Raw genomic sequence first — 24,169 nt, forward strand, 5'->3', positions numbered from 1 at the left:
TTATCTAATCTTCTCATTGAAGTTGTGGATTAAGCATCAATTTTTTCCCCTTCAGGTTGCACTCCTAGGAATACCATTTGTGAATTTATGAAATATCAAGTGAACATATGGCCTTGTCCTGTAGTTCTTATTCAGACATAACTTGGACTGAGCCCTACGTGTCATTTAGATTGCAATAAATGTTGAAGCAGATGTTCCAGTACTTCTGAGCAAAGCAGGGGATAATATAGAAGCCCATTTGTAATAATTTTGTTTAAAATATTTAAATGTGAAGAATTGCCTTGTTTTGTCTAATGCTACTACATAGGGGAAAAAAATCAATGTATTTGGCATTGTGGAGGGGCAAGCTGAATGGTTATTAAAAGTGAATAGAACTATTTAACCTTTACACCCTGAATTATTTGTTACCAGATGGATAAGGTATCGCATATGCGGCTCTTACAGTTAAATAGCAGTTTTTGTCCAGTCTAATTTTAAATGTGCCAAACAACAAGGCTTCAACTTAAGAACATAAGAATGGCCATACTGGGTCAGACCAAAAGTCCATCTAGCCTAGTTTTCTGGCTTCTGACAGTGGCCAATGCCAGGTGCCCCAGAGGGAATGAACAGAACACGTAACCACCAAGTGATTCATCCCCTGTCGTTCATTCCCAGCTTCTGGAAAACAATCCTTGTCCATCCTGGCTAATAGCCATTGATGGACCTATCCTTCATGAACATATCTATTTTATTTTAACTCTATTATAGTCTTGGCCTTCACAACATCCTCTGGCAAGGAGTTCCACAGGTTGACTGTGAATTGTGTGAAAAAAATACTTCATTTGTTTTAAACCTGCTGCCTATTAATTTAATTTGGTGACCCCTAGTTCTTGTGTTATGAGAAGGAGTAAATTACACTTCCTTATTTATTTTCTCCACACCAGTCATGATTTTATAGACCTCTATCATATCCCCCTATAAGCGTCTTGACTCACCGCTGCAGTGCCTCCTGCTGGTCATCCTCAGGGAATTCGCTCGCCCAGTATCCAGAGCACCCTCTGCAGGCCAGTGATCTGCCTTACTGCTGGCCCTGTGTCCCTCTCAGTACCCCGGTGCCCTTGTCTTGGGTGCTGCCCCCCTGGCAGTACCCCTCACAGCCTCAGCGTCTCCCTCTCCCAGGGGAACTCCCACCCACTATCCCCACTTCACCTCAGTGTTAGGCTACTGCCAGTCCCTGTCTAACCCACGCTCACTGGGGCGGACGGCAGTGTAAGCCACTCATCACAGGCAAAGGGGGTTCGGACCTGTTGTTTCTGCCTACCCATGGGCTGCCCCCTGCAACCCAATACCTAATGAGCCTTACCAGGCCTGCAGTCTGGGGCTTTCCTAGGCCGGAGCTCCCGGCTCCCTAGGCCTTTCCCCGGCCCTGCTCCAAACTAGGTTCCCTTCTTGGCACCTTGCAGCCAGGCCCTTCTCCCTCTACAAGCAGAGGGAGACTGCCTGGGCCTCTGGCTCACAGCCTTTTATAGGGGCCAGCTGGGCCTGATTGAGGCATGGCCCCAGCTGAGCCTACTTTCCTCCAATCAGCCCAGGCTTCTTGCCCCAGCCACAGCCCTTTCCGGGGCTGTTTCAAGCCCCACAGGGCAGGAGCAGGTAATCACTCCACAGTATTCAAGATGTGGGCATACCATGGATTTATATAGAGGCAATAGGATATTTTCGGACTTAATATCTATCCCTTTCTTAATGATTCCCAACATTCTGTTTGCTTTTTTGACTGCCGCTGCACATTGAGTGGATGTTTTTAGAGAACTGTCCACAGTGACTCCAAGATCTCTTTCTAGAGTTGTAACAGCCAATTTAGACCCTATCATTTTATATGTATAGTTGAGATTATGTTTTCCAATATGCATTACTTCGAATTTATCAACACTGAAATGCATCTGCCATTTTGTTGCCCAGTCACCCAGTTTGGAGAGATCCTTTTGTAGCTCTTCACAGTCTGCCTGGGACTTCGCTAGCTTGAGCATAATGTACACAGTTAATTATTCCCTCCACTGGATTTCCCAGTGCATGCCATTTTCTCTGTATCTTTATTTTAAACCATGAGCTTTTCAGCAGGCACTGACTTTCTCTTTGTGTATCGTACATTACATACACTAAATAAATTAATACTCAGTGATGAATTCAGGCCTATGAAAAAGAGAGGTAAAAGAAAGTAAATATCTGAATTATCTTTGGTCCTATAAAAGGTGCCAATGCTAACACACCATGCCCTATTGCTTCCTCTTATATCCTGCCTCAGTGCAACAGGTTTATAGTATAACCTCCATTATCAAGAGATACTTAGGACACCCCCAAAACATTGAGTACTTAGGGGAATCCAGCCCTGACTTACTGACCGATCCCCTCAGTTATCTGGGCAGCGGAAGCAGTGCAAGAACAGAAGACTGGAAAGTATGGGCAGAGTTATGACTTAAGTTCCAGGAAGGGGAGTGAATTGCTCACAGAAACTCTTCTCCTAGCTCACTCTCCTCCTGCTGAAACTCACACACAGGCAGTTTCCAGCACTTTAAGCCTCTGGTCAGGTCAAATAAAAGGAAATGTAGAAAATACAGTAGTTAAAATGGCAATAACCATCCTACATTAGCCTACCGCTGTTGCTCCAATCTCTGAAGCCTTCCATAGACTGCCTGAGAGAAAATAATCAGGCAATTTGCCAGCAGACTTTCCCTATAATCTAGGCATCACTTTACTGAAACCTCCCATTCAATGAAACAGGATCATGTCCTCACCTAAAGGTGGCATGACTCTGATTCAGATACAGAGCTTCACATAAATGAGATTTAGACAATGCAGGTTGCACTCTACGGGTTATTTGCATAACAAGTCAGCAGGCAGGCATAGGGATAACACACAGATTCTCACTGGAAATCCCATAAAATATATTTCAAAGCTTCCTAGTGCCTTCCCTCCTTTTCATACAAATACTCTGGGTCCATTTCCTAACTGATTTCCCAGAGGATTCATATGGGAAATTGGAAGGGAGAGGGATGACTTTCATGAGGACAAACTTAACTCCTCATTTCATTCTACTAACATTATTTTGAATGTGGATAGTATAAAACTAATTGACTTTCAGTACAGTATTTCCCACCCTTCAGAAAGAACTAATACAGGTTTGGACTTCAGTCTGTTTCCTAAGCCCCCCCTTTACTGAACTTTAGCCAATTACTGTCTTATAATACGTTGCCTTGGATTGCCTGTTCTTAACCCATTTCATTATGTTATGCTCCTGTTCATTAAAGGAGTGAAGTAAAGTTTTGTTAATTTGGTGTATGGAACTTACTGTGAAGAATATAAAATATTAAACCATAGAAATTCATTGCATTTGGCATGAAAATAAGCAAATATAATGTTTTGCTCTGTTAAAGAGTGCTGTGTGACAAGCTTCTTAGAATTTTAGACAGCCCTAATGAAGCAATTCTTCCTAATGACCTCTAGACGGCACTCTGAATTTAGCTGTCATAGAAAGTAATGTTCCCAAACACACAAACTACATTAGGTTTTACAAAGTTTAAAGATGCATTTTGTACAATCTTAAAAGTTGTATTGAAGGAAAAACGTTAATAAATTAAGACATTTTGTTCTGGACTATTTAAGCTGTGCTTTTGTTACTAAAATAACTGTCAGATATCATTGTATTGGATCTACAATGAAAATGACACCTACATTTACTGAACTGTCAAGTTTCTATTAGAAGTTCTGATCATTCATATGCTTTTCCTTTTTGTAAAAATCAATAAGAAAAAAATTGGAAGTGCTTGTATTTTTTTTAATAGGACAAAGTCTTTGCTTTCCATATCTTCACAGTGCAAACATATCAACATCTGTTATGTGAGAAAGCCAGCCTTATTATGATTTGTGACAAAAGTTCCTCCTGTATCTTGGTGGGTCGTGCGCTTATTGGCAGATTTGCTTACCTCACAGATTCACCCTGTGGGTTGGGAAACAGCCCAGAGACCTTCCCCTCTGATAGAAGCCAGAGTCCAGGTCAATTCCTCCTGTGTTTGATCAGAAGTTGGGAGGTTTGGGGGGAATCCAGGCCCGCCCTCTACTCCAGGTTCCAGCCCAGGGCCCTGTGGACTGCAGCTGTCTTGAGTGCCTCCTCCTGGTACAGTTGTGCAACAGCTACAACTACCTGGGCTACTTCCCCATGGCCTCCTCCCAACACCTCCTTTGTCCTCACCACCAGACCTTCCTCCTGATGTCTGATAATGCTTGTACTTCTCAGTCCTCCAGCAGTATGCCTACTCACTCTCAACTTCTTGCACACCTCTTGCTCCCAGTTCCTCACACACACTTCCTCTCCCCTGGCTCCCTTTGGCCTGACTGGAATGAGCCCTTCTATAGCATCAGAGGGGCCTTAATTAGAGTCAGCTGCTTAACAGCCTCACCTGACTCTTAGCAGGTTAATTGGAGTCAGGTGTTCTCATTAGCCTGGACCCCTGCTCTGGTCACGAACAGAAAACTGTGTATCCAGTGGCCAATATATCTCCCTTCGACTACTCTGCTGTTCCCAACTGGCCTGGGTCTATCACAAAATATATAGCAGGCTGAACGCAGAAACAAACAAAAGGTAAGATGAGCATAGTACTTCCTTCTTGTAATTTTTAAGTGTTACTTTTATAAGCAAAAAATTCTGATTAGAGCTGTCCAAATATGGACAATTCTCTTGAAATTTTGAGGTGGGGGGTAAAATGTACATCACTTACCTTCAAGGAAACTGTGTTCTTAAATGTCACTTTTGTTTGAAATTTTTCTGAAATTCCTATATTGGGGGATTTTTTTTTAGAAGAAAAAAATCTATTAAAAGCCAGCCTTACCTTATAAAAAGTGAGAGAGGGAGAGATATGGGATTTCAAATAATCACCATTTTATCATCATCAGCATGACTTTGTTTTGCAAGGCAACAGTCCTCTGAGAAAGATCAAGACTCTGTTCTTTTGTTGCATCTAGTGTCTGTTTGCCTAGGTCTGCACACTGCCTTTGATATCCCCTCACTTATACAGCCTAGCAATCATTTGTCTCCTTTGTTCACTTAGTGCCTGATCCTGTACCATTGAAGTCAATAGGAGCTTTGCCATGGACTTCCGCAGATGTAGGATCAAGCCTTTACAGAATAGTATAATAATGAGGTGTTTATTAAAAAATTTCAAATAATGAAAACAAAAAACAAACAAACCAGTTCCCAGGCCTCGTATATGAAGTTATATTTAGGGATAGTAATCTACAGGAGGTCAGGCCCCAAACACATGGACCTACTTGCCCTCTGATGCAATAACAGAACAGAATTTTCATGTATCTCGTACGGTAGTGCCCTTGTTAAAATGGAATCAATATTTGAAAATTCTCAACTGTCTGAAAAATGAATCTCTTCACAGCCTATGCAGTGATGGAATTACAGGAAGTGGCAGCATAGGCTTGTGGAGACCTGAATCAGATAGACAGACACGAGGTTTTTTTGACTGGTTTAGAGAAACCCCCCAAAATACCCTTTGACAGGGGGAGAGACTGTATGTCTTTACTTCACAGTTCACCCAGTATATTATGCAAGTGTTACTCCAAACCTCCTCCCATCTACGCACAAAAACTTATGACTCCAGTTTAGTGATGCTTTCACTCCAAGATAACTGGCCCATCCTGGAGTAAAGCCTAAAGCCCAGGTGCTGCTTTTGCACATGCACTTTGCAGTGTAAATCACTTGAGCACTAGGAGCTCTTCAGTGCATTCTCAAAATTAACTGAAAAGAATCAGTGTCTCAACTTACTGCAACACAAAGAACCATGCGCTATGCCCCCACAGGTCATAGTGCACACGCAGGTAGCATAGCACTAGCAAGGACACAATAACTCAGGTATAGCTTTGTGGTGTGGCTGCTCACACCCAGGCTAGGCTAACGTGGGTGCAGATCACTCATGTAAAGAAGACATACTGAAAATGACTTCTATGTGCTTTTGTGAACACAAAGAGTCGATTCAGCTAATTGGGGAACCAGGAGAAGTGCAATGTGACATTGGCCATGTGAGGAATATCACCAGCCTACCCAGCTTAAATCTCAACATCACAAAAAGCTTGAAAATATCGAAGTTTTTGTAGAGCCCCATACAGTGCAAATAATTCATGTCCAGAGATCACAGGAGAACTGGAGCATTTTAAAAAAAAAATTTAAAGAGAATGATTTGAGTACTTTCACTCTGGGTTAGGCTTTTATAGCTCTGACTCAGATTGCTGCTTGACTCTCAGTCCATTTTTTTCCAGAGAGTTTAGTGATCATGTACTGCTCTAGAAAAAGGGCAGACCTGGAGACTAAAATTATCCACTGATCAGGTACAGCAATATTTTCCCCCAAACCTCTCTGCCAGTGTTTCATCCTGAATCAGGGGAGGGGTGAGAAAGTAGCTTAATCTCCGTGGCTATACTGTTCCTCCCCTTTTTTCTGAGGCTTCCCACATAAGTGCCCCATTGCTTCAGTGATTTTTGACATCTGTCATCTTGAAAATGGACTAAGACCACCAATTTATTTAATATAGGATAGTGAGCATCCAGCAGATGCTAACTTCCAATCATGATTGATCCTAGGTGGCCTATGCTCTACAAGTTCTATGCTCCACAACCCTGACCCATTTGATTTTTCCATGATAAACAAGAAAGCACACAGAGCATCAATGGGATATTTACGTTAATTAGGTTGTCAGCTCTATCTTGAGATATAATACACCCCTCATGATCATCTCAAATACAGCCTAGGCACCAGATAAACTTAATGTTGAGATTTAGTTGATGCACAGTGCTAGACCAATATTGCTCTTCTATAGAAACGGTGACCAATTTTCATACTGTAATATCATATGACTTGCAATGGCCCAATGCTACTCTAATGTGGTACTGCTTCAGAGGTTTAGTTTTTATTTTTTATATAAAATAAAAACCTCAGAGGTTATGTGTGTACGTTCACACCCAACAAATAAGAATACCTAGCTCTTTTATATAGTGCTTTTCATCAGTAGATCCCAAAGCACTGTACAAAGGAGGTTGGTATCATTACCCCCATTTTACAGATGGGGAAACTGGGGCACAGAAAGGGGAAATGACTTGCCCAGCCAAAACATCAGCAGGCCTGTGGCAGAGCCAGGAACAGAATTCAGATCATCTGAGTTTTAGTCCAGTGCTGTATTCACCAGGCAACACTGCCATAATATATATAGATATCACCAAATATATGAAGGAGATTGACTAGCTATATTTAGTGACTGAGACAAGGTGGGTGAGGTGCTTCAGTGATGTGTGCAAGAACATCTCCTCACCAAACAGTCTAGCTGCAATTAGAAGACTACTTACCCCAGCTAGGGTCATAACATTGAATCACAAAGGAAATTCTGGGCTAGACCTATACTGCCTGAGCAGTTCTGCTTGCTAAATAAAAGTGGAAGATGAACATAAATTTAGAAAACATCATCACATTATACCCTCCCTCTTATCCCCACTACAACATGCTATAGGTTTAAATGTATTTGCACAAGTCTTCCACCAGTTTGGTGCAATCACCTAATAGTAGCACATCCTAAGTATTATGAGGGGTGAGATCTGTGTTTGATTTAGTTTTGGTCTCTTGATTTCCAAGCCAGCATGTAACAGGAGACTCATGGATGTAATTCTTGCAGATCTCTGGAAGAAAGGTCTGGCAAACACTTTTTTCTTTTTATAAACAGTGGGCTACACTTAATACTTTTACAGCACAGGATCTTGTGATGGGTGGACAATATTCCTGCTGAGCAAGAATGAGTCCTGATCCACAGCCTGTTGAATTAAATGGAAAGACTGTCAGGACTCTGGTCCTTAGAAAAGGTTGGCGAGTGATAGAATACAAAAGGAAGAATTTTAAAGTCCTAAGATAAACTACCCAGACCCTGCTGTAAAGTGGAGTTGAGAGAATAATTCATTTTTCTGTTTGGAGGCTGAACAAGAAAACATCCTACAAAAAAATCAGTTTGGTTTGAAGCAAAATTGAGTATTTTCCATTTCCCCCTCACCAAAATGAAAAAAAGATGACATTTCTTAACTTTTTCCAGCTGTACTGTGAAGGGACAAGTCCGTACAGCAGCCCAGAGACAGTATGGAGCTTAGGGAACCACCAGGATGAAGAGAGTTCAACCAGTGTCCCCTCCCACCTGAATAAGCACTGCATTTGCCAACTCTTGGCTCCCTCTAGGTGGTTTTCTATGTAAATGGAATATGGGACTCAGAGAAATTAGCATAGTCACAGGTCTTTGGGGGCTGTTCTCTATGCTTCTCAGTGCATTAACTCTCTCTAATGATTACTTTCATCTCTAATGCACACAATGCTATTCAGTGTAATTTCAGCATGTCTACCATGCTTGTGTCATAGGTATGATTCCTGAAACTACAGTCTGCAGTGAATGTAAGATCCATATAAAGAAACAGATTTATTTATTTTTATTAAGGATGGAAGAACTAGCTCAGATAAAATGAAAATTGACACAACCCAAAACAAACCATTTTATATATTTGAAAAGGTTAGTTAACATTTCCCCCCTATTATTTATCACTCTATGTGCCTCGGTACTTCCTTCCCTTATGGAAATGGCCCATAGAATTTGATAGAGAATGAGATCTTTCTCCAGAATTTCTAACCCTATTTGCAGCGGGAATAAATTTATAGCAGTGATTAAAAAAAAATATACAAAAACAATATCCTCTGTTTAATTCTATATTATTCTCTTAAAATCGATAGGGTTTTACAGGAATTTCATATAGTACCGTTTAATTTCTATAAAACCTTTGATTGCTCTCTCTGATATTAGGACCGTTGTATTACAGGTTGATCCAATCAAGACCAGATGCGAAACTGACAAAATACCATGACAAAGGCTTTACACAGGGAATTTCCAATCCAACTGGAAGCAGGAAGAACCAGGAATCTTGCAAGAAAATCTGTTTTTTTGCATGAATTTCCAGTCTAATTTTTCAGCCTTAAGAAGATCTGATAGTGGCCAGATCCTAAGCTGTGTAGCTCAAGTGAAGTCAATGAAGCTGTTCAAGGTTATAGCACATGGGTATTTGGCCCTGATGAGACTTTTGGTTGATTGTTGGAGTTGGATGTTTTGAACTTCAACTCCACTAATTCACCTCTGTGCTACCGTACATATGTCTATGCAGTACACTCTATTACACATAAATATACATTATCACTAAATAACCAGCCTATCTGGTAGATTCAATCTATACTTTGACATAAAAAAACCCTTTTCACCCCCAATATTTTTCATTTGAAAAGAGTGAATATTGTAAATGATTTCCAACATAATTCACTTAATTAAGCTTTGCAAATTCAGAAGTACAAAGAAAAATAGAAATTTACAAAGTTGTTTTGAAAATGCTGCTAGAAGATCCAGCCTAAATTCACAGAAGTTAAGTAAGATCCATTGAAAAAAGAAATTGAAACAAATGCAGAATCTTTCAACTGGCATGCCTAAGGTCTCTAGGAAAAATGTTTAGAAATAATCCTTTTTCCTTCTTGAGAAGAGGGCTTCACAGTGCAAAGTAGAGGATGGGGGTTAAAATGTGTGTATTGAGACAAACAGAGAAATCACTTCAACTTTCGCTCAATACGGTTCCAGCCAAAACATCTGCCTGTCACCCCATAAATGTTGCTACATTTCTGTTCCCTTTATGACAAAGGAATGGAGCTTTTAAGGCACATTTAATAGCCAACAGCTGTTTGGCTGTCAAATGCCACATCTGGAGAAGCAGTGTGCTGTTAACATGAACAGAAACAATTACTCTTTAATAGTTTTGCTTAATTTTAAGAATTATACAAATCACAACAATGAGAGATACATGTTCTTGATAGAAACACATTTGGTTTCTTTGAAAACAATTTAAAAAGATCCTAATAATTAGCTGAAGCCACACCTATAATCCATTGCATTTTGCTAAAAGATAAATGAGTAAGCCTATCAGCCTGGTGGCATTTAGAAATATCCAATATCACATACAGTCTTTACATTATCCTTATAGCATATGTATGAAAGAAGAGGAAAAAGGAAGGCTGCCAATACATGTCAAGTGCCAAGGGGCACTCTTTTCTCAGAGTTCCTTTCCTCTCGAATCTCTGTAGTGACATATAGCTCCTGCCTACTTCTATATCATATTATCTGCAGATAGAACAATAAAATGTCTCCTTTGGTTACTTGACATGGTTGCCTGAATAAAGCAGAATGAGCCTGATCCAACATTCCTGATGATAAAGAATGAGACTGGATCCAGTGAAGTCAATGGAATCACTAACCTCACTGGACTTTGGATCAGACAGCGAGAGAATTATGAATGCTACCTACATGGGAAAAAAGTGACCAGAGCACTCACCCAGCATCATAACTCAGAAATCTTTTATCTGCATGTTGATTACTAGTTGAAAGAGAGGGTGGACATTTTGCCATGCAAATCAATGATTACTCAGTTGCCTGGAAAGCTCAACCAAATGGAACCCTCAAATAGCATGCAAGTTTCCGAACTGACAAATTATGGTCTCCTTGAACATCCAAATGCAGAAAGCTAACGAGAGAGGAGGGGGCAGGAGACAGTGAAAATGGAAGTGAAACCTGAGACAGTAAAAGAGATACAGAAATTCAAAGCAGACCAAGAATTACTTCCTTTTCAAACAAGTGTAGCATGACTTACCCTTTTGCAGAAACCAATATGCACCAGTAAAACATAGGTATTCTCTAGGACATCACAGTCACATGAGTAACTCCTAAACACTCTAATACTAGTAGAGTAGCTGAAAACATAGGTGGAATAACCTGTCATTTCAATAGCTTTCTAGAAGATGTTGCATTCTCACTGCTGTGTGGGGCTGTGATAGCCTATGAGAGAGCGCGCGCGCACACACACACACACGTATACACATGTCTATCAAAAGATAAACATTGGTACTTTATTTCAGCAGTCTTACCAGCCATCAAAAGAAGTATGGCTGGATATTTATAATTAATCCTGATAGGCAAGGGATGCACAAAGTAAGATCTCTTCTAATATGCCACCCAAGCAGAGAGAATCAAGGGAGAGAAATGAAATGGATAGGTGGGACAAGGAAAGGAGGAGTTCATACTACAATACAGTAGCATATGTCTGATGGGCTAGAAATCTATGTTTGAAAGCACAGAAATAGTATTCTGCAGGCCTCAAAAATGCTCAGACACTACACAACTGCTCTTAAAATTGCTGCTCAGCCTGTGCTCAGCTGTCTGAATGTTTAAATTAATTGCATACGTAATTTTGAAAGCACCCAACTGGGAGCTGACAACTTTCTTTTTTCAACTTGAGAATGCCAGTTGGCATTTCTCTTTTTCTGAATTAGCACACTAAATGAAATAAGAAACACACAAGGAATATTTGTCCCTTTTACATTAGCTCACTCCAAGATAATATTTAGATTTATCACCAGCTTTAGCCCTTATTGGTGCCTTATGAACAGTGCTCCAGCACCTCAGCTAGTGTAAATTGGTATAGCTCCATGGAAGTGAGAGAGATTAGGCTGCTTTTCACCAACTAATGATCTAGCCCAAAATGTCTTGGTTTGTTTTTCCCATATGAACCAGACAAGTTCAGATTTAGCCATCCCTAAGATAAACAAAATACAACAAAGAGGAGACAATTTAGAGTTAGTCTAGGAAATGTAGAGTGGTTGGTGAGGGGAAGTCTGGAGATGCAATATAGTCTTTCACCTTACGCTACCAATGAAAATCCAGCTCAATAGTGGCTGGTCAAGTTATTACACTGCAATGCTTGCACAAGACAAGTTGGAGTCTTGTTGGTCAGGAGTTCACATCACAGAACCACCACCACAAACTGCCATTAACTGGCTTCTTCTTTCAAAAAAGGTGCCATCATCAGCACGTGGCATGGAAACAACTCCTTTCACATCCATAGAAATAGTTATTCCAGGTCACAGTTGAGCTATGTGAGCAGGATGGTATGGGCAAGGTTGGAGCTTGGCTGCTCGTGCTGTAGCTACTTTTTGGATAAACAGAAAACGCCCATTTTCAGGGATATCCAACCTAGCAAGTCACAAAGATTAAAAGTCACTAAAGGAAAAAAATGCCTTTTTTTTTAAATCCCCTCAAAAATCCAACTAACAATTAGCTTTGAATGTTGTCTCCTTTCATTCTCTCTCTGACAAACATAGCACACTTAGCTCTTTTTAAAACCACTTTTCAATTTGTTAATCTCTAGCTAGACAGATAAACTTTTGACAAAAGTTTAACATGTTGATTAGGTATTACAGGATTCACTGGAACATGCTGCATGGTTCTTTATGGCACTTTATAGCTGTACTGGCTACTTTCACCCTGTTTTACACCGAGCAGGGTTAGATGGGGGCGGGGGTGATACTTGAGTCTAACCTACACTGTAAGCTCTACCATTAGTAGAGTTGCAATGGCAGCCAGTGATAAATCTTTCCCTTTAGGGTGAATAAGATCGATATGTACACTCAGTAATGTAACCTATTTCTGTTGATCAAATTAGCAGATCTAGTTTTCCAGAGGAATGGCTGGAAGTGAGGAATGAGAGCTATGGAGAAGGATAAATTCCCATTTTGAGGAACATAGACTGGTATACAAAATTTTGATGGAACAACAAGGGGAAGCATGGTGTTCAGGTCTACGCCATGGGAAGTGCTGTTTTAAGTACATTTTCAGTATTTACAGAATGTGTCTGATGCCTTAAAAAAGAGAGATTTTCTGTGATGAAATAATACATACCTTTCAGCCTCAGGAGATTCATTGGTGCACAGCTCTAGAGCATTCTCTGCAACTTCCTTCTTCTTTTTGAGCAGTCCACAATGAATCTGTCAGAAATGGAAGGAAAAAAAAAAGTTACACCAAGGAAAAGAACAGTTTGAGCGGAGACCAGGCCTTTTTGATGTTTTTAGTGCAGGAATTAAATGGGAAGAAATAATCGTGTTTCAAAGATACTTTTCAGCACTTGGTTCTCTATATCTTGCTCCTTTTCCTCTATCATTAGCTGCCGCTGGCTGGTGGACTGTGAGACCACCACTGTTTCTGCAGAAATTTGGACCCTAAATACAGATATTTCGTATGCAGAGACATAAGGATGACACTACCTCCATCCTATGACCCCTTCCCTCCTGCCATAAATAGCACCAGATTTGCTGGTGGGAGGGGGCAGTAGCAGGGCTCCGGCAATCCCAGGCCTCCATCATGGCTCCAAATATTATCTCATGGATGTAGATCTGAGTCCAAGCACAAAGCAGTGTTTGTGCCCAGAGCAGGAGAACTGAATTTGACTTACTGAAGATATATTTGGAGGATTTTTTTGTATTCTTTAAGAAGACAAGTGGAAGTAATTTAGAATATCAAACTGCTATGACCTAAATCATCCATTAAGGGTCTCTAGAAATGCAGTAATGTTTGACAGAGTTACTCTAAAAAAAGTACTACAGAAGTCAGGGGCACCTCTATGTTTTTTTTGCTGCCCCAAGCACGGCAGTCAGGCAGCCTTCGGTGGCGTTTCTGGCGGAGGTCCGCCCCAGTCCCACATTCTCACAGCAACCAGCAGGCCATCCCCTGCGGCTTGCCACCCCAGGCATGCACTTCCTGTGCTGGTGCCTGGAGCCGCCCCTGTCAGAAGTTTACACAGAATGACAGTCAATGAGTTTATTGAACCATTCTACAGAATTCTCTTTCAGGACTAGAAATCCCTAGTAAATTCCATAGCATAGTCCAAAAACTATTTTCTATTATATTCTATAGGAATTGTTCCATGCGACAGAACTCTGAGTGCAGAAGTAGGAGAGTGGCTTATGAGAGATTCTCTCTGAAGGATCAAGTCTGCTCCCCTCAGGCTTCTAAATGAATAGGGGTTGCATGTCTGGGCAAGGTGGCTCAGAGAAGTGGGGTAGGGCAATCACAGGATATAGAGTCAACAGGTCCTGCCTTCACTGGTGCTCAACAAGTGCAGTTGCAACAGGAGATGTGTAGGAGATGCAAGGATGGGGCAGCCTCCTTAAACTCTTCCCTTCCCCTGCATATGGGCCAGCCACCATATGGCCCTGTGTCTTCAATATGCAAAAGCCAAGAAAAACCTTCTCAAGCAAAGATTCCATCAAGAATAACCACCACTACTTCCTGGGGAAAACAATGCATTTAAATAGCCCCTTCCAGCCAAAGATCTAAAAAAAATAAATATGTGTTTGTTGAGTTAAGTCTCGCAACACCCTTTTGAAGTATTATTTCCAGGACACACATGGGGAAACTGAGGCACTGAACTGTTAAGAGCATGATCCCATGCTCATTGAAATTCATGAGATTCCTTCTACTGATGGCATTGTGTGTTGACCCAGACTCCATAACCTGTGGCGAGTCACTGGTTCATTCAGGAATGAAACCCAGAAATCCTCATTCTCACGACTTGATCTAACTACTGGAGAACAATTGCATCACTGTAATTGCTGCTTTTAGAACACTAGTTTTATCTCCACCTACCTATTGTGACTTGTGTGATTTCAGAATATCAAATGGAAGGATAACAGTGTGAACATTGAAATAAAGTGGGAAGTCATCACGACCAAAGAAAGATTGTTTGAAACCAAATGAGTTTTCAATTAGTGATAACTATATTTATTAGCAACATCAACAAACTCAAACCACAACAAAACATTTAATAGACACCATACTGCTTCACCTGTGCACACAGCAGAATCTTAAAATAAAAGGTTACCAGGGTAAGATCTGAGGTGTTTGGCTTTTTTTTCTTAAATTCCTATACCCTCAGGCATTTCACACATTTTAAATGCATCTGGTAATCACTAATTACAAAGATCCCATTAGAAAAGGATGTCAATTCAATTTCATGTGAAACTTGATTCCAGTTTTCCTGAGTTTTACGAATGTCTTTAATTGTAACAAAAATGTGTTGAAATGCTTAAAGTTGTAGTAGTTTGACTTCAGTGGGAGCTGTGGGTGCTCAGTATCTCTGAAAATTAGGCCACTTATGTTGGTGCCTGAATTTAGATTAAGGTGCCTAATTTTAGATATCAAGATTAAAAATTTGGTCCCAGATGTAATAAAAACAAAAACCAGTGAAATTAAAGAAACTGGCCATAGTTGTTCAAGGAAAGAAAATCTGGAGTTCAGATTGCCACTACATCTCTAATTCCTCCTGCTGGACCTGGGTATTGCAGTTGTCTCAGATCAACATGACATGTTATGTATTACAGCATGTGTCAAAATATCTAGGCATAAGGGGCCAAATGTAGATGGTGTATATTAGATTCATTCAACCTCATTACATTTACTTATTGATGTGTAAAGGAGTCAAAGTGGATGTAATCTAGATACCAAGGAACTGGGAAATAAAGTTTGACACCTTTTTATATGTGCCTGTTAGTTGCTTCACAGACTCAGCGAGCCAAATTCAGAATGGATGTGTATGGGAGATGTTATACATTACACATTGGTGAGTGCACTAAAGCCACACACCTTGAGGGCGTTCTGAAAGGAGGGAAATGTTAAACCAACTTCAACGCTTTGATATAGGGGGATGTTTTAGAGAGTAGCAGCAGCCTTCCTTTTCAGATCTTCAGTTTCTGGATACAGCAAGTGAAAAGCTATTTTAAGGCATAATTTCAAGGAAATTGCCACGTTGGGTCTCATTCACACAAACAGCCCAACAGAGTGCTAAATTATTAAACCAATTATGACAAATACATTTATGGTATTTGTGCACAGTATTAATATTTTTCTAGTAATAACTGATTTTTACAGTGCAATATAATTTATTTACTGGGTTTTATTATTAATTGTGAAAATTAAATTTAAGATACTGGAGAATTCAGCTACTTCAAATAAAAAAAAGTCATGAGTCTTTGCAGGAAATGGGTTTGTAATGTTCAGGTAGAAAACTACTGAGAGTTACAGAAAGTGTCTGGCTACTTCCAGGGCTTTTAAAGACAGCAACAGAGTTACAATGATGAATTAGACACATATTTATAAGGTGTAGAGCCAGTTAAAAGAAAAAAATTCCCACAAATTGGCATTTTTCAATTTTTTCCAGAATTTCACACACAAAAAATATATTTTTCCAATAAATGACCAAAAATATTTCAGTTTTTGAAAGTTATTTGCAGAATACACAGTTTTTCCTTATTTTAATTATTGAAAAAGCTAGAAAATTGACCAAACATGAGAATTTTTCTCAAAAAATTTCATTTTGGTCAAAGAGGCATTTTTCATTGAAAAGATACTGACAAAATTTGACCATCTCTAATAAATTGTCATTCAGAAAGTTGAATGACACTAGCCAACCCTGTATTCATCAAGTTAAGAGGCCCAGAAAAGTTCTTAAATTGTTAGCAAGTTTCTATATTATGTAAATTAATCCCCGTGAAGTTTTCACTTTGTTTATCCTTCAGACAAAATACTGCTCTGCAACAATCCATAAAAAATGGTATAGTTTAGTGCCACAGTGGTAAAATCTAGAAATTGGATTAGGAATGTGCAGTGCAATTCTAGAATAACTCTTTCCTCCACCAAATTTCTATGTCTGAATGTCTTTCTAATGCAAATCCTGCGTTTGTATGCTTTTGCCTCTACTGCATACACATAAAAGTCACAAGAACAGAAACAGGTAATCATACAGAAATGAAAGCCACAGGGCTTTCAGGCTTGTGGGAATAGAAGCTCTTTGTCTCTCTCTGTAGGTAAAATGAGGTAAATGTGGGGGGAAGGAATTTGCATATTCTGCTCTCTGGCTTCTCCTGTGGGCAAAAGGGGAAAACTGAGGGTGCTCCCTATCTGTTGACAGATATAACTTGCATACAATTTAGAAGAGTTTCATAAGGTGCTGAGAGCTATGCCATCTGATGACACCAGTCAGCTCTGTGTTTCTGGGGAACCAGGGCGCAGTATCGAGCCTGTCTGACTCATGAAAGACACCCCCCTACACACACACACACACAGACACACACACACACACAGTGTCTCTGCTTGAAACCGATCAGAGAAAAGGCTTGCAGAAAGCATTGAACGGTGTTGGAAGACACACCTAGACCCCTCCTGACAAGAGTGACAAGATTAAGATATCTCCATTAGCATACAGAATGAAGAACAGAGACAACTCCCCTAGCCTCATCTGCACGAAAGATGGGACAGAGAGACTTCTCCATTTGCATACAGAATGGAGAACAAAGAACCGCACTGAACTCTGGGACCAGAAAAGCAGGGAGCACTGCATCATGGGGGATCTCTGCTCCCGATGTTAATGAACCTATGCCTGCCCACACCCAGCTCAGCAGTTATCAGACCAATTCTAGCAAGGAATCCTTGATTGATATCCAAAATACTGAAGCAGCCTAGTTGCACTGTGAGCAGCCTAGTTGCACTGGAAGAAAACGCCACTCATAGCCAAGAGTGATCAGCTCCTATTGTCTAGCCCAGGGGTAGGCAACCTGTGGCACGCGTGCCGAAAGCAACACACGAGCTGATTTTCAGTGGCACTGACACTGCCCGGGTCCTGGCCACGGGTCCGGGGGGCTCTGCATTTTAATTTAATTTTAAATTAAGCTTCTTAAACATTTTAAAAACCTTATTTACTTTACATACAACAATAGTTTAGTTATATATTATAGACTTATAGAAAGATCTTCTAAAAACATTAAAATGTATTACCGGCACGTGAAACCTTAAATTACAGTGAATAAATGAAGACTCGGCACAGCACTTCTGAAAGGTTGCCGACCCCTGGTCTAGCCTAAAGAAAACTCTTGAGTCATCAGTTTACCCATAAACAAATCTAGTGTTCTCCCTTGAACCATTGTTGTTTCTCTACAAAAAACCCTACCTATGTTCAAGTAAGTGTTCTGATGCTTAGATCCAAACTATGCATCAGTTCCACTGGGACTCCATCTTCTCCTGACTGATCGTGCTGGGGGCTCTGCCTGTCTCCAGCACTCAGGACCCTGAGCTACCACCATCACCTGGGAACCCTGACCAGTTCAAGCCTCATGGAGTGGGTGAGATCCCCTTCTTTCCCTCTCTCTGTTTTCCTTTCTACCTTAGGTATTAACCTTTAATAATGTACCTGGGCGGCAAGGTATATACCCACGTGGTGCCCGGGCACCAGCAATATTCAGAGCCCAGGGGCCCAGCTCCACCAATGTTTGGGGCCAGGTGGCCCCACCTGTCGCCCCCCCCGTGCCTCCCCCAAGTGTCCCCCAGCTCCCCCTTGTTGGCCCCGTGCATGTCCCTGGGCCCCAGAGAGAGCAGAGTGTCCCTGCCTCTTCCGTGCAGCTTGCCTCCCTGCAGCAACTGCTGCCGCATGGGTCATAGAATCATAAAATATCAGGGTTGGAAGGGACCTCAGGAGGTCATCTAGACCAACCCCCTGCTCAAAGCAGGACCAATTCCCAACTAAATCATCCCAGCCAGGGCTTTGTCAAGCCTGTCCTAGTGACCCCATCTCAACTGCCAGGGCAGACTGACTCTGAGCCTGCCCTTCCCCCTCAGACCCTTCCCTTTTCTGGTGGGACCCTCCACCAGCACAGCACTCCCTCCCCCACCCGCAATCACTGCTCCTGCCCCATGCTGGGCAAGGAGGCATCCCCATCCCCCACCCCCAGTGAGGCTACAATCAGGGGCAACAGCAAGGGAGGAGGCGCACGCAGCACCCCCCGGCACCCACCATGGGGGAGGCGAGGGAGATTCCTGGACCTGAAAGGGGCCCTAGGAGCACATGCAGTGACAGTGGTAGGGGTGAGTGTGCTGCTGGGGGGGGCAGGAAAAGGGGGCCCCTCCCGCAGAGCTCACTGCTGCTGGCAGGGAAAGGGCTGGGGGGAGTCCTCCTCTCTGATCCCTGTCCCAGAGCAGCCTGCCTGCACCCCAAACTCATCCCCAGCCCTGCCCCACCCCAGAGCCCTCACCCCTACACCCCTACCCTCACCCTGAGCCCCTCCCATGCCCCAAACCCCACATCCCCAGCCCCAGCCCTCATCCCCCTGCACCACAACCCTCTGCCATAGCCCTGAGCCCCCTCCTGCATCATGAACCCCTCATCCCCAGTCCCACCCCACAGCCCTCACCCCACACCCCAACCCTCTGCCATAGCCCTGAGCATGCTCCCACACTCCAAACCTCTCACCCCCAGACCCACCCCTGCACCCCCTCCCTCCACACCCCCTCCCATCCCCAAACTCCCTCCCAGTGCCTGTACCCCTCCTCCACCCCAGACCTCCTCCCCCACCCAAACTCCCTCCCAGAGCCTTGGGCAGGTGGGGGGCAGAGTTTTGGGGGGGCAGATTCTGGGCACCACCAAAATTTCTACAAACCTGCCACCCAGGAATTAATGTATGTTATGTTGGTTTTGGCTCTCCTTGTGTAGTTATCACTATTATTCAATAAATAACGTTTATAGTTAAGCTAGTTGTTTCTCTCTCTCTCTGTCTCTCTCTGAGCTTTACTCTTTTGTGGTTTTAGCTTTCCCCATTTACTCTGCAGCAACACTTCTTTTACCTAAGCTAAAGAGCCCTGCAGCGCCCAAAATACTGTGGGGTTTGCTCATCAAGTAGGTTACTACCAGTACAACTGTGATGTGAGAGTGAGGATAGGGATGTGCTGAATCTGGGACACATAAAGGGGCAGCTTGAAAGTGCTGATTGACCCAGTCCGCTCAGACGTGCGCTGTTAATATGTGTGTGTGTGTGTGTGTGTGTGTGTGTGTGTGCACGCTCATTTGTGTTCATCCAGTTCTGGGGCTGGAGGAACCCAGCCCTAGGGAACCTAGGTCCTGCAGGATAGCTCCATTGGGAGGGGACTTGCAGAAGGGAGAAGTAGAGCTCCATATGAAAATACACGTGACACAAGCAGTACATTGATAGAATTACAGAACCCCCCCCTCAAAAAGAGTAACCCAAATAAATGAGCATACCCCAAAGTAACAGGCAAATCTGGTAACACCGAGGATTCCCCATGTTCCAAACTCATATACTGCATTAAATGTGCTGTGTAACTGTGGATATGTGAAAGAATGTGCATGTGTGAGAATTAATGGGGGTTATTCAGTGGGGAGAGAATGGGCCACCCTGATAGAATTGAGTAGGCACAAATTGCCAAGTGGGGATTGGACTGCATTTGTGAATGCAATTGGTGAGGCTTCTCCTGAGATGCATAGTTTGGAGTGGGCGGGGTCTAACCAACAGGCAACTTGTTTGTTCTTGTTTCTAAATCAATTTGGTTATGACCCTAGGTTACCAAGACCCCTGCACATGTTTGTGAGGGTTAAAATATTGTGAGGGGCCATTTAGATTTCAATGGGCTTAGTTTGAGTACAGCTCTTGGTGGGGGCTCAAGGCAAACAAATTTTAACAAGGGATTCCAGATACCACACTGAATCTAGCCTAGCAAAAGAGTCTGCTCCCCAGTAGAAATGTTACAGAAATATAATGCTTGCAGTAAGTGTCTGTCCTGGCAGCGATACAATGTCACATTATTAAGACAGGGAGGTTTTTTCTTTTTTAGAGCAGATGTTTCCAGACTAATTTATTAATGCTAGAATTAACAGAAATGCAGATTTAGACCCTAGATTAAGGATACTCCAACTTTTCCAATCTACATACCCTGTGACGATAGAGATTCTCTCATAGGACACATTCCAGGCAAACCATTTATTTTCCCAAATGTTTTATTTTGCAGACCACCAGAGGTTTACAGACCATAGCAGTTTGAGAGCCACTACCTTAAACTATGTATTCTGAACATTAAACAGATAGTTGTCATTGTATCGATCAGGCAGCCCACCATTACAAAAGAGACAGGAGAATCTCTACTCTTCCTCTCAGTCACCTAGCTGTTTAACTCACTTACCAAGTTAAGGAAGTTAGTATGAAATTACCATCATGTTTCACCAACAAAACTGAGAAAAAACATGGGGTAATAGAAGGGACATTGTGGCTTTTCTTAGGGAGAAAATATGCTAGTGAGTGAAACTTGAATATAAGGTTACCAAATTATGCAAAATGTATTAACTCAGACAGATGCTATTCGGTGTCACACATTTTTCAGCCTAGACACAGGTGTTAAACAACACAGATTCATATAATGATGAGATAAAAGAGACGCACTTAATCATTCTAAGCAGTACACATATTACAACACAGCCCCAAAGTAAGTGGAACTCTTGTAGTCACGAATGCCATTGGTAAACAAGCCTGTAGGTCATGGTAAGTGTAAGTGGTGTGTGGGTGTTCTGTGGGAGGAGTTGGAGGAGAGGGAGGAAGAGATAGGCTGTTACTGTAAATGTGATCAATATATAAAAGCAATAGAGTAGAGCGTATTGTGTGAAAAAAGTTCTAAGCTACACATACCGAAACTAATTGAGGGGGAAATAAAGCCTTCAAGACTCTTTCCCCGTCATGTTTTTGGGGAAGTCATATTTTAAAGACTAATACTTCAATGATCTGTTTCCATCTAGAAAGTCATTCCAGGTTTGGCTTTTTCACCACAGTAATATTTCCACGAGTGTTTTGCAAGACTAGCCTTGAAACAGCCATTAGAGTTTTTCTGCTCTTACATCAGCCTCTTCACTGAAGACTCAGCATAGCCATTTAAATGCAGCAGAAAGATCACATCGAAACACACACAATGCAGACACTACCAAATCTTGGGATTCTTCTGGATCCGCTTTTGTTCCTTCCTGATCCAGTGCTCAAAATGCTGTATTATGTAGAGTCCTTGATTAACATTTTAAAACTTGAGGTCAAGATTTTCAGAAGTGAATAGCAATTACAGACACCTGAACATTTTGTTACCCAACTTGATACATGTAAAAATATATTTGATACACTTCCTGTATGGTGCTAAGATACTAGAATAAAATTTAACTGATCTCGCTATTAATCTTATACAGAGTATGATTCTCTCTCATTTGTTATGGTAACTGCATTCAGAGATGTACAAGAAAAAACAACACAAAAATCCCACCTTGAAGATCCTGCAATCAGAGAACACTGGAATCTAAAAGTTAATAGATAAGCTGTTTTTAGAGAGAGAGAGAGAGAGAGAGAGAGAGAGAGAGAGAGAGAGAGAGAGAGACCTTTTCAACAGAACATGCAGAAAAAAAATCCACTTGTTTGGAAACCAGACAGAAGGTCAATTAAAGCCCCAATCCTGCAGTCTCTACTATGGAATAGTGGGGAAGGTTTATCGTACATAGGGTGAGGAGCAGAAGCTGTGGTTTTGTACTATACAAGTCCTTTGACTCTAATCCAGCAAAAGGAAATAGACTAATCCTCCCAACACTCACACAGATACCCACTAGGGTGACCAGATGTCCCGATTTTATAGGGACAGTCCTGATATTTGGGGTTGTGTCTTATATAGGCCCTATTATTTTCCACTCCCTATCCCAATTTTTCCACATATGCTGTCTGGGCAATCTAATACCCACTGAAGGCATTGGGGTTTGGATGGACACAGGAGGCCACTGCATGGTTTTCTTTGCAGGATCTGGGCCTTTAAACCCAGTAGTAGGTTGTCTGGGAATGGTTAATAATGGAACTTAAAGCCTGCATTCATTCAGCAGTTATTTACCCACTCCTAATACGGTTATATACTTTGTCCAGGTTGCGTTATGGGTATAGCTATATTTTAAAGTCAAAGAATCTCATTAGAAATAGACTATAATAAAGGGTGGGGGAAACCAAACTGGTGTTTTTATGCACATTCATCAATTGATTAAAAATTGAATTAATTTAACTGATTTGTTTTTCAATTGTTTCACATTTGATATCTGAAGAGTAGAGGTGGGTGAAATTATTCAGGCAAAACTTCTTTCGGCAGAAAAAAAATACAGTTTCAGGTTGACTGAAATATTTCATAAGTTTCGGTCAAAATGACTTTTCATTAAAAAAAAATTAAACTAAAAAAACAAACAAAATGTGTTCAACCCAAATCACGTTTATTTTCCACTTCTGCAGTTCCGTGATATTTTTTTTTTTTTTAAATATCATTTGAGGTCGACCTGAATTCTCTCTCCCCCAACTCTCACACCCCACCAAAATTAAATAAATAAATAAATAAAAAACAGTTATTTGCCTGGCTCTCCTTGATAGCCAAATTTATATGTACAGCAACTATTTCTGGATGTGTGATTACAAACCCTCTTCCTCAGAAATAAACAAGGGGTTATAGCAGAAGAAGTGTCACCAAATGTAGGCTCCAGGCCCACATAGGGATTTACTCACGCAGACCACAGTGCCCGTTAGGGTGACCAGATGTCCTGATTTTATAGGGACAGTCCTGATTTTGGGGTCTTTTTCTTATATAGGCTCCTATTTCCCCCACCCACCGTCCCAATTTTTCACACTTGCTGTCTGGTCACCCTAGTGCCTGTGGAGAACTCCACTGAAGTCAGTTGGATTTCATATTTGGATGGGGCTCTGTATGAGTGAATCCTAATGCAGCATCGGGCCTTTAATTTGTGGGGTTAAATGCGAGTTCAGTGCAAAGAGTATCAGCCCTATACTTTCAGTTTGACTGAAAAAAGGCACAGGAAAGCAACAATTATCGCCAAGCTGTCCAACCCACTTACAGTGCCTCTCTGACAAGAGCACCCAGTCCTTTCCTTCCACCTTCAAACAAGTATCCAACTTTCCATCTCTCCATAAAAATACAACAGTCACAGGGAATTAGTGAGAAAAGCTGGTTATTTAAAAATAAATAAATAAATAACTTAAAAAAAATCAAAAGCCAAATTAAAACAGAAGTCGTAGATCCCTATTCGGTTAGAAACAAATTACAAATATCCTCAAATTTTGATGAGTTTCCCCTTTCTCCGCAAATACTGCATGCATCTCTGCTAATAATCCTTCTCTGAGACCTCAGGAGACTCCCCAATAAATCATCTTATCAGTCCATTTTATATATAGTAGAGAAATACTCCCATGTGCTTCATAGTTTACTTGTTTACTTGAGCATGCAACATTTTAATTAAGCCAATGCTGATGTGCAGATTTGGGGAGTGAGCCAGCAGCTCTCTAGGCCCATGCATTGCATACTGTTTTTTTTATGAGGATAGAACAATGTTAGAGCAC

The 24,169-nt window shown here is 41.5% G+C and overlaps 1 protein-coding gene across 7 annotated transcripts in view; it reads right to left on the minus strand.

Moving 5' to 3' along the window:
* Nucleotides 1-24,169, minus strand: part of TNIP3 (TNFAIP3 interacting protein 3) — a 118,749-nt gene that overhangs the window by 57,151 nt on the left and 37,429 nt on the right. For 6 of the 7 annotated variants that reach the window (XM_045017362.1, XM_045017366.1, XM_045017368.1 and 3 more), the window contains exon 2: nucleotides 12,828-12,913. In XM_045017362.1, the coding sequence (XP_044873297.1) occupies nucleotides 12,828-12,913 (86 nt within the window). Of the gene's footprint in view, nucleotides 1-4,865; nucleotides 5,334-12,827; nucleotides 12,914-24,169 lie in introns of those variants that run through there. The other variant, XM_045017364.1, reaches the window with a different exon arrangement.

Source organism: Mauremys mutica, chromosome 5 (genome assembly GCF_020497125.1).
Source record: "Mauremys mutica isolate MM-2020 ecotype Southern chromosome 5, ASM2049712v1, whole genome shotgun sequence".
In the NCBI taxonomy this organism is placed as follows: domain Eukaryota; kingdom Metazoa; phylum Chordata; order Testudines; family Geoemydidae; genus Mauremys; species Mauremys mutica.